Here is an 11,307-nt window from a genome sequence, read left to right as displayed (position 1 = left end):
TTAATTAATTTTTATAATTTGATTGGAAAACCTATAGGGATATCAATATCTTCTCACTTAGAAACAGAGTAAATCTACTGTAAGATGATTTTTTGACAACCAATTGTAATAGGAGATTACTATTTATAATCTATTTTTTATTATTTATAATTTTATATTAAGAACGCGCAATCCTCCCAATTGAGAGCGCAATCGCTCACATTTAAAGATCGAATCGAATGCGCTTTTCGATGGGGCCATATCTTCCTTGCACAGACATCATGTTGGCCCATTTACTACATTATTTCTATTTTTCCTATAATTAAAATTAATTTTCTCTCCTGCGATCTACCGGTCAAGCCAAGAAAGAAGCCAAATGTTGCAATCGCTGGGTGGAAGACGGAGGACGAGGCTCGTCTCTCTCTCTCTCTCTCTCTCTCCCCTCGATCCTTGACACCGATCCATTAAAACCCTCATTGCCAAGGCGAATTCCATCGAAATCCGCGCCATGGATTCCGATTCCGTCGCCGCCGATCGAAACCCTCACCAATCTGCCTCTACGCCTGGCGCCCCACCTTCCCAGCTCGCGCAGATGCGGTCTCTCACCTTGGAGGTCTCCAACGATGCCGCGGGAGCCGAACAACCAGCTGGCAACAGATCCCTGCCTGCGGATTTCTACGAGACAGTGGATGAGATCGAGGTCACGGAGAAGGGGTCTCCTTTGGTTCGGGGTCTGGCTGGATCTGCTTCTTGTGGCGAACCTGAAGACTGGAGGGAGAGATCGGAATTGGACGGCGGGGCGCTGCCTAGCCCCAGCAGTAGCGGCTATGCTGGCGAGCCAGGGAGTAGTGGAGGGTCCAACGGGATCGAGGAGGAGGCCGACGATGGAGGATCATCGATGCGGGGTGACTGGAGCCGCGGGAAGAGGCATTTTGATGAGGTGATTAGTTCTTGGATTTTTTTGAACTTCTGGTGGTTTATCAATTTTTGCTCTTAAAGTTGTGAGCGATTGGTCAATGAAGTTACAAGAATTTTCATATAGCAGTCATAACTTTTTTGAATTCTGTAATATTCTACAGTCTGAAGTTCTATTAAGTTCCTATAGGATTGTATTTCTTCTTGTGCTAGTTCACTATGCTCTAATTAAGACCACAGTTATAATTCAGCATGTTGATTCTCATAGAAGCCTTCTAAGCCTTTAACCATAGAAGTTGATTAGGTTGGTTACTTTTTCTTTGCATCTGATTTACAGGACGATGCTTCGATTTCATGGAGAAACAGAAAGAAGCACTTTTTTATTCTGAGCCACTCTGGTAAACCAATATATTCTAGGTATGCCGAGATTTTTCTTCTGATAAGGCCTTTTTTTTGTTTTTTATACGCTTTATATAATGTTTATGGGTACATATAAGTTATCAGGTGATGGTTGGTTTTGTTTAATGAATTATTTTATTTTCTTTTGCATATCATCCTTCTTCACTTTCAGGTATGGAGATGAGCATAAATTAGCAGGGTTTTCAGCAACCTTGCAGGCTATTATTTCTTTTGTAGAAAATGGGTATGGTATTTTCTGAACAGCTTTACTATTCAGACAATCATTTTAAATTTCCTTTGCAATGAATTGACTTGATTCTTTCTTTGTATATTTTGCTAGTGGAGATTGTATCAAGTTTGTGAGAGCTGGAAATCATCAGGTTAGTTTCTTGGCCTTTATGTTGTATTCAACTATTGCTCCATGAGGCCTTCTTATCTGTAATTACAACAGTTATATTCTCTTTGTTGCAAATAGGAAGATGGACCCCAACTCATTAACATCTTCTATCATTACACTTCCTGTTACCATTGCCTAGTGATAATTTCTACTTTAGACCAGTTTTCCCACTCATACAACTTTTTTAAGTTATTACATTTACCATGCCCAGTCAATTGTAGTGCAGCTATAAAATTAATTGCAGGTTATTATTATTATCCTTATAAATGTTGTACTATTATTTTTGTTTTGGTGAACCATCAATTCTTTTTTTATTTTTATGGATGAGTTCTTTTCCTCCTTCCACTGCCACTGTTGTCCTGATTGTTGCAAGAACATGTCTCATTTGGCAGTCAAGGATGTGCAATCAGATAAACAGCATTATTAAATATTAATTGTTGGGGTCAGAAAAAACGATTGGGACTTCACGTCTTGTTGTCGTATGTACAAATTCACCATTTATTGTTGTCTCCTATATTGCTCTTCCTATGTCTTCTCTATGCTGAGGCTCCTGTGTTTTCCAGTCATGTTATTTCTTACTCTTTTCCTATCTCTCTTTGTTATGTATCCGTAAGCATCAGTTCTCTATTTTTTTTGGCAAACTTTGGAAAGAAGAACCATGTTTCCTCATGTCTTTTTTATTTTTTTATCTTAATTAATGTCTTTTTTTCTTGGAGGTGTTTCATCCAATGAAAATTTTGCAATTGAAAATTATGATATATTAGTGATTTTGGATCTGTTGTTCTGCTTTGTCCATAGCTGCCAATATATATTTTTAGACAAATGATTTCCTGCAGTTCATGAAACATTTTTCATCATATGATGAGCTTATCATGTCATGACTGTATGCTTAGGTTCATGATTTCACTTCTTTGTATCTTTTGCTGCAGTTCCTCCATTTACTTCGTCATGTTTGATTGGCCAATGTCTCTTTGAATGATTCTGATATTTTTCTGGTTCGCCATTTTTTCTTTGACTGGCTGAATTGATGAGGAACGAATGAACTTGTATAATTTAAGTTGTCTATACTATGTTCACTCTTCTGTGAGTTATTTTGCATTTCTGTGCACTCAGGTCATTTTTCTTGTGAAAGGTCCAATATATTTAGTGTGCATAAGCTGTACGGAAGAGCCATACGAGGCTTTGAAAAGACAATTAGAGCTTATTTACAGTCAGGTATTCAAGCTTATATTTTTTATGCTACACATTGATTACTCCTATATTTTCTTTTCAGCCTTTGTCTAACTATTCTTTTGGATCTTTTCTTGATTATTTTTGTTCTTATGAGTTCATCGTAATAAAATTTTTTGAAGTTTTACATTGTAATTTTGTTGTCTTGATCCAGTTGCTGCTTATCTTGACAAAGTCTGTCGATAGATGTTTTGAGAAGAATCCAAAGTTTGATATGACACCTCTGTTGAGTGGAACAGATGAAGTTTTCTCATCTCTGTGTCATGCCTTCAGCTGGTTTGTATAGTATACTTTGGAACAAAAACTTAAGCGTCTAATACATAGTTTTAAATAAACGGTTATTCTACTTTGATTGTCCTGAAAGTTATCATAAAGTTGTATCTGAATATTATCTTACATAAATTTATGCACGGGAAACCAAACTTTTAGATCCTACTTTCTACCTAGCTTAGTCACTCTAATATGCCTTCGTGAAAAATGTTGTCACGTTCTACCAACAAAGAAGATTGTTAAGACAATTGAATGTATAGATGCATCATCAATACTCTCTCTAACCTTATGTTTTCAACTAAATTTATTCCATTCTATCCTGAATAAAGGGAAGAATATATTGCTTTGCTCAGTGTGCCACCATGCAGCAGGTAGAGGGTCATGTGCTATGCCTGTCCTTTTTTTCCTATATATACATATATACATATATATATATATATGTATATATATATGTATATATATATGAATATATATATGTATGTATATATATATATATATATATATATATATATATATGCATACATATATATATATATATATATATATATATATATATATATATATATATATATATATATATATATATATATATATATATGCATACATATATTCTCTATATATGTATGTATATAGAAAGAAGAGATTTCCCTGGTCATTTCATGCAAGGTAATGCAAACACAAAGTTATCTTGAAGTAGCATAAACGTCAAGAAAGTGAATACTAGTTTCCTTATGAGGATTTTAAAATGACTAGATGGAATCAATTATACAAGCCTAATGAATTGATGAAAGAGCAAATAAGTATGTTCTTTGAGGTGGTGATGACATACTAGCTGGTAGAACTACAATTAGGTAAGCATCTACAATGAGGAGTTATGTTATTGACAAATGTTCTGTATATTTCAGGAATCCTGCTACATTTCTTCATGCATATACATGCCTTCCTCTTGCATATTCTACAAGGCAAGCTGCCAGTGCTATTTTACAAGATGTTGCTGATTCAGGGGTTTTGTTTGCATTGTTGATGTGTAAGCACAAGGTTTGTTCAAATTTGTTAAAATATTTGGAGGTGTTGTTTGAGTAATGGGACTGAAAGAAATTAAACAACAAATTATTGTACTTTCTGAAGAGCCTATTGGTACCTACTAACACTAAGAAAATAGAGAGCCTATAATACCTATTAACACAGCCACTTGATTTAATCAGTTTAATCACTTAAGGTAATGATCCTAACATCTAGTTTGGTTCATTTGGCAAAATAAATAATGGTTTCAGTTGTCAAAGTATAGAATTTATGTGAGCATTAGTCCTTGTGCCTCAATTTCTCAGTTTGATGCTATTTACAGTTTTTCGAGTGTAGAGATCCATCAGCTAGCATTTTCTTCTTATAGAGATCTGTGGAAGGACTAATCAAGGATTAAAGTGTGTTGTGCTTTCATCCTGCCAGTTGGTCACTGATAGGGTACATTATACAAAATTATTGATTACAGAAGTGAAGGTGTTAGGTTCCTAGAGCTAGAGTAGAAATATACTAGAAATAAAATCTTTTTTATTTCTTAAATGCCTTATAAATCTTTTGAAGAAAGTAGATGTTTTTATTGGCTAAGGAAAGCTCATATACACATTGTGTAGTTTTGTTCATACAAATTTGTTAATGAAACCGCATAAAATAGTTTTTCCTTGATATATGTCAGCAGTTAGAAATGCATTAAAGATTTTGGATAAATCCTGAATGATTTCATTATAGAGGTTTAAGAATTAGTAGACAGTTGGAATTTTCACATATGGACCTGACCAAGTGATGTCACTACTATTTCATCATTTTTCAGTCTTCAATGAGCTGTTCTGTAGTTGCATTTTAGAATGTTAATCATTCTTGTAATTTTTGTTAGTTGCAACTCAATCATAATTATTTCAGCTGGAATTCTCATCAGAAATTCATGATCTTTGAAATTTTTGATACAAATACTAATCTGAGCAATGCCAACTTCGTTTTGAGCGTTAACTCTAATGTTAAAAGAGCTGAAGCCTTAGCATACATTAGATTTATGAATATTATATCTTTTTTTTCCTGTTCTTTTGGTTTGTTGCCTGTTAATGACACATCATGATAAACTACAGGTTGTTAGTCTAAGTGGAGCTCAGAAGGCATCTCTGCACCCTGATGACATGCTTTTGCTTTCCAATTTTGTAATTTCTACAGAATCATTCAGGTATTCAACTGACTTGGTTTGGAAACCATGTATAGTCAACTGTCAAATTACAGTAATGGTAAATCAGGTAAGGACAATGTTCAATTATAGCATATTAGGAGAGGCAGTTGACCTAGCTATTTGACACCTGAACTTCATGATTAGCGAGTTTACAAATGTAAGAATATGAAGCATATCCAATTAGCATATATATAAAGTTGGGTGCATGTATATAAATTAATTAATTAAAGGAAGAAGAAATATTAGTTTGCAAAGGAGCTAACGCTTATTTGGAACATTCACATGCCCACAGTGTCTGCACAAACAGATGAGATAGATTGTTAAAAATATGCTACATCAAACTGTTTGTACCCTATTCAGCATAACGTTCTGAAGATTCATGGAAATTGTCTTTCCTACTGAATAAGTGTCACTTTTATAGGGTGGTCTGGTGCACAAGTCTCATGCCAGGTCTTGGGAGGCTTAATGTGCAGTCTTATTCCCATAAGTTAGGTGGTTATTTCTGTGACTTGAACTTTGATTATGCAAGTCATGAAGGAGCAACTTTACCATGGTTCCAAGACTTGTTCTCACATAAATTTTACCTTAATGTTTTATTTTATTTTTCATATATCCTTAACAAGTTTTCTTCTCTAACTGAAGCTTTAAATATGAGACAACTGGCAAATTTGAAACAGATAAAATCTGTAATTTAATCATCAAATTTAGACATGGTTCAGGCTTAATTAATCCTTGTTTTCTGATGTTATTTCCTGAGATTGCTCTCTACTTACTCATTTTTCTTCTACATATTAAGATCTTGTTATCTGGTTAAATTCATCCTACCAGCCAAGAGAGGCAGTACTTGTATTGAACCTTCACTTCATGAATTCAGTTTTACCTTTAAAATTCATGTGAATAAATCATGTTTTAAACTATCAGTCTGGCAACTTTTAAATGTCTAGAATATATCCACTTAATAAGCCAAGCAACTTGTACTTTTTAATCTGTTATTCACACTTATGTGAATCTTCTTTCTTCAGAACATTGTTGCATCATTTTGCTGCAGTCTGGGAAACATCCTTCTAGTTTCATGAGTTGGTCCATTCTACCTTTGGGTTATTCAATTAATGGAACGTTATGTGTTATTTCGCTTATTGTGGACTAACTTATACATTGACGATCGTGCATGGTATATGCAATTACATTATAAAGTCATTTCCTTTTGTGAATTGTAACTGATCCTGTATTCAATTTTTTTTATACCTTTTAGTTCTCCTAATCTCCTAGGTGCTTTTATACTGAGATGTGCATGCACTCTTTCACAGGAGTTTTCTCCATGCATTGAGATCAGCAAAAAGTTATTGTTTATATCCTGTTGAATTGTATGTACTTTTTCTCAAGAACAGCATGAAATTATCTGATTTGAATGTTAATTTTTGTCTTGTACAAGATATAAGGTTTTCTTTTTAGAAAATTTTGCTTATAACATTTTCTTGAGCAAATCAAAGAGTTGCATGTGCTTCCAGAGCTGGATTGTTCACATTTGTAGGATGATGAAGTCATACTGTGTATGTTGTGGACGTTTAAATGGGTATTCTCTTATATGCATTTTATTTGCACTATGCAGCACTTCTGGATCTTTCTTATGAGTTGATAAAGTGTTTGACACTTTTGGGATGACAGAATCATAGTAGCATAGAGCCATAGAGCATGTTAAATCATGACTTTTAAATGTGTATTCTCTAATGTGCATTTTATATGCACCATGCAGGACTTCTGAATCATTCTCACCTATTTGCTTACCAAGATACAATCCAATGGTGTTCCTTTATGTTTATGTCCATTTTCTTGATGTGAGTGATATTTGTCCCTATCAACTTCAATCTTGTAATCTTTGGATTTGCTATATGAGGAAATATACTTCTGATCAAGACATGTTTTTTATTCAGAAATGTACCTTTTTATGACTCCCTGGAACTTTCTCCGTTCTGCTCTCAGCAATTTGTCATTGTATTACAGGTGCATACATGCTTGATGTTACTTTCTACCAGTTCAGATTCCTTCTATCATCTCAAAGACTGCAGGTGAGTTGCTACACAAAGAAAAAGGACAACTAAAATAAGATCAAGAATATAGCAATCTTTTTACTTTCTAGTTTCTACTATTATAGCACAACCTAGGGATAAAATTTTGCAATAGTGCTGCAAATGACTTTGGTTTTGTTGATAATACTAAGGATTCACATTGAGACTGTGCTTGTGAAGTCAAATGTTCTCTCTGAAGTTCAAAGATCCTTGCTGCATAGTGGTCTACATGTTGAGGACCTCCCAGTTGATTTTTCTCTTCGATCTGGATCTCTGCCTCATCACATAGCTATGGAAAAGGCAATACCTGATATTTCATCTTCTCATGTCGGCATTGGTGGCCCTTCTGGACTTTGGCATTTCATATATAAGAGTGTCAACCTTGATCAATATGTATCATCAGGGTTCTCCTCACCATTAAGCAGTTCTGCTCGACGAAAAAGGTTTTGTCACTGGCTCTAAGTAATATTTGATAACTTCTAGACCTTTTTGTTCCTATTAGATGTATGTACCTGGTAGATCCCTCAATAATGAATCTATGGGACTTGCAGATTAATTAGGGCATACCAGAAGCTGTATTTTTCAATGCATGACAAACGAACTGGTCCGCATAAAACACAGTTCAGACGAGATGAAGATTATGGTGAGTTTTTCGGAGTGCTAGTAGGAACATGATTACAGCCTTTAAAATGTCGAAACTGCAGGAACATTTGTATGTTGATCTTGTTGATATATTTTTACCATAAGTAGTTCTTGTTTTCTGTTTCCCTGGTTTTGCTCGCTTTAGTTTTTGGAAAGTTATTTATAATTTTCATAAAACTCTTAATGTGGCAGTTCTCCTATGCTGGATCACTCAAGATTTTGAACTTTATGCAGCATTTGATCCACTGGCAGAGAAGGTGAGTTCTTTCGTTTGGATCTATCACATGACAACCATTTAAAGATAAAAACTTTGGCTGTCTGAGTAGCTTATTTCCACCCAAAATGTGTATTCCATCTAAAATGTCTATGGTATGCTATATAATCTGAGGTTTAGCTATATAAGATTGGAAGTTCAATTACATCTAAGATGTTTTTGGATGCTCGATAAATGGTTGAAGAGATCCATCAAATTAATGGAAGAAGTCAGTAAGGTGGAAGTGATCCATCAAATTAATGGAAGATGCTGGAAAAGTGGAATGGCATGGACAATCACTGTGGCCTATCTTTTACCCAGTTCTAAGATTATAGGCGTGCACAATTTTATCTGTGAGAATTTCATTTTGAATCAGACAAATCCTTGGATTATAATATGAACTGCCTTCTAAATCTCCACAGCACATTTCTCTTGCCACTACTTTGCTTTAGGCATCTAGGCAATTTAGCACCTGTATGGGCCCCTGAGGTTTATCTTGCAGTGAATATTGTAGCTATGCAGAACATTGGAATCTGTCAAACTTCTGACTGCTTACCTTTAAAAATATAAAGGTGGATGTAAGCTGTACTGCCTTGGTAAGCAGAAAAGCTTCAAGCCCCATTGACTGTTGTAGGCCGAATCCATCTGTAAATAATAGTTGTGGTAGTCAAAGAAGATAGTCTTCATAATGGATGAATGTATACCTCTGAGGTTTATTGATTCTAATGGTCAAATGAATTGCTGCCTTTTGGTTTTATTTGATGATAGACACCAAAGATATTCTTTTGTTTGATTTTTTTGTACCATTTTCAAGTTGATGAATGAGGTTCAATGTAACAGTCTGTCCTATTAATAGATTATGTTTATGATCGAAAAATACTAAAGATGGTTCCATCGATGTCTGTACGGGGTTTATAGTGGTGTTTAACACCGACCAACTTTGGTGGCTTTTCCAGTTATCAGATGAACAGATAAATGAAATTTTAAAATGCCTGTGAGACCTTTGCTCCTCATCATACTGTGTTTCTAACGATGACTATCATCTTTTGACATCATCATAACAATTCCATTAGCCAAATTCATATTCAAGTTATTTTGGGCGATTTGTGTTTCTGATACTATATCGAAACTGACCTGAATCGTGATATATTTGCAGGCTATTGCAATAAAGACGTGTAACAGAGTCTGTCAATGGGTAAGAGACGTTGAAAACGAGATCTTTTTGTTTGGAGCAGCCCCCTTCTCATGGTGATTCCTAACCAATACATACATATACTCCCCTCCGGTATGCTTAATATTCATTTAGAACCTTGCAGTCCATATCCTTTATTGAGAGGTGCAGCTCTCTATTTCCTACAGCTGATAGTCATACGCACTCTCTCGGATTTGTTGCGATTGCATTATCATATCCTCATCAGCGATCACTGTACAAAATAATATTGAGAAACGAAAGAAATAATTATTTTAAGTAATAAGAAATGTTATTTGCACTGCAAAATATTTTGTTGAAAATGATTGTAGCAGTCAAGTTTTTTTGCATATGCTTATCCCTTTATGGAACTTGCAATGACAACAAGAATATAAATTTTGCTAGGGCAAAAAATAATTTTAAATGATGGAAATATCTTGTGGCTGTAAATGTATCTCATCTTATTTTTAGCTGTATTATTAGTGTAGTTGCGTGTTCTTTTCCATGCAATGACAACTCTACATGTCAACTTTTAGCCTCAAAATCATAGGATCATTACATGTAAGTGAGAAAAATCCTCTTTTGTGGCAATGAATTGTGTTTCCAGCAATAAAATTATTGACGATGGGTGACATGCTAAGATGTTTTAGTAAACAAATGATGATTTAGCTAGTAGGGAGTCATACTTTTAACGATGAAGCTATGCTTTATCTCCACGGAAATGGTTTTTGGTGACGAAAGTGATATGATATCTGAAAGATGAGTTTTTGGTAACATTTTTAGTGACAACAAATGACCTGACCATTTTCCGCTCAACACTAATCAACCTCCTACTGTCGTACACTTAATGTGATGGTTTTCTTATTAAAACATTTACTCGAACTATAGACCAACTCGACAACAAATGACCTGACCATTCAATCATGCAGGGTTTGACCAACCGCAGGATAAAAAGGTGATCCAGCATCACGACAAAAGAGGCTATCAATGGTCAAAGCACTTACGAGCGAGTAGGACCTATCTGTTTTATATCATGGTCTTTAAGGGAAACAACCAGGAAGCTTCCTTGAACATAAAAGGCGTTGACTTCTTCCAAGTGTTTTGTTTTCATTGAAATTACTTTTACCATGATAGTTTTATAAATAACAGAAAAAGAAATGATTTAGCTAATGTTTGGACAAAGTAATTCCACGAGAATGGAATGCTAGATAGTTAAAGTCAAATGGATGCCTTCACCACTCATTTGCACAATAGTCGAAAATTTTCCCTCCAAGAGATTAGGGTATGATCTATCCATAAACAAATCGATGCCTCCACCACTCATTTACACCATCAGGGTCTCACTCAGAGAGTTGATAGAGGCGTTAGTGATGGATGAGAACACCACCCATTCTTCTATAATGTTCAAAGTATCGGAGGAGTTCAAAGTTAGGATTAAGACGATGTTAAAGAACGATATCGTATACTTTAAAATTAATCATTTTAAATCGTATGTAGGCAATCATCGATACATCATTCATATCTGATGGTGATGTGTCATATCTATCAAACGAACACTCAAATCTCATCCAATTGACACATTATCTAAGCCTCAATCCTATAATATTATCGGTATGGCACTAATAAGAATATCAACGTAGCTCCATGTTGTCAGTCACATAACGTTAACAAGAAACAAGAAAGCTGACTCAATAAGTCGTTATTTATTTTTTAGAATTAATATATGATTTTACGCTCTTAGTAATGATACTTTAT

General features: G+C 34.8%; 1 protein-coding gene across 2 annotated transcripts; it reads left to right on the top strand.

The window, feature by feature from the left end:
- The first annotated feature begins 230 nt into the window (after positions 1 to 230).
- Positions 231 to 10,722, top strand: LOC135617531 (vacuolar fusion protein MON1 homolog). 2 transcript variants are annotated; one of them, XM_065117867.1, is made up of 15 exons: positions 237 to 919; positions 1,232 to 1,311; positions 1,466 to 1,537; positions 1,634 to 1,673; positions 2,804 to 2,905; positions 3,075 to 3,196; positions 4,096 to 4,228; positions 5,311 to 5,402; positions 7,156 to 7,237; positions 7,404 to 7,468; positions 7,621 to 7,911; positions 8,020 to 8,111; positions 8,303 to 8,367; positions 9,520 to 9,648; positions 10,482 to 10,722. In XM_065117867.1, exons 1-14 carry the CDS (start codon positions 488 to 490, stop codon positions 9,613 to 9,615), a joined length of 1,764 nt encoding a protein of 587 aa, XP_064973939.1. In that variant the 5' UTR covers positions 237 to 487; the 3' UTR covers positions 9,616 to 9,648; positions 10,482 to 10,722. The 2 variants fall into 2 exon arrangements, 1 of the variants encoding a protein (XP_064973939.1); XR_010488775.1 differs by lacking the exons at positions 9,520 to 9,648; positions 10,482 to 10,722 and having other exon boundaries at positions 231 to 919; positions 7,621 to 7,930; positions 8,303 to 8,347.
- The last annotated feature ends 585 nt before the right edge of the window (positions 10,723 to 11,307 follow it).

This window comes from Musa acuminata, chromosome BXJ2-7 (genome assembly GCF_036884655.1).
Source record: "Musa acuminata AAA Group cultivar baxijiao chromosome BXJ2-7, Cavendish_Baxijiao_AAA, whole genome shotgun sequence".
Classification (NCBI taxonomy): domain Eukaryota; kingdom Viridiplantae; phylum Streptophyta; class Magnoliopsida; order Zingiberales; family Musaceae; genus Musa; species Musa acuminata.
Note: the sequence above shows the minus strand (reverse complement) of the source record. Positions and strands in the feature narration are given on the sequence as shown.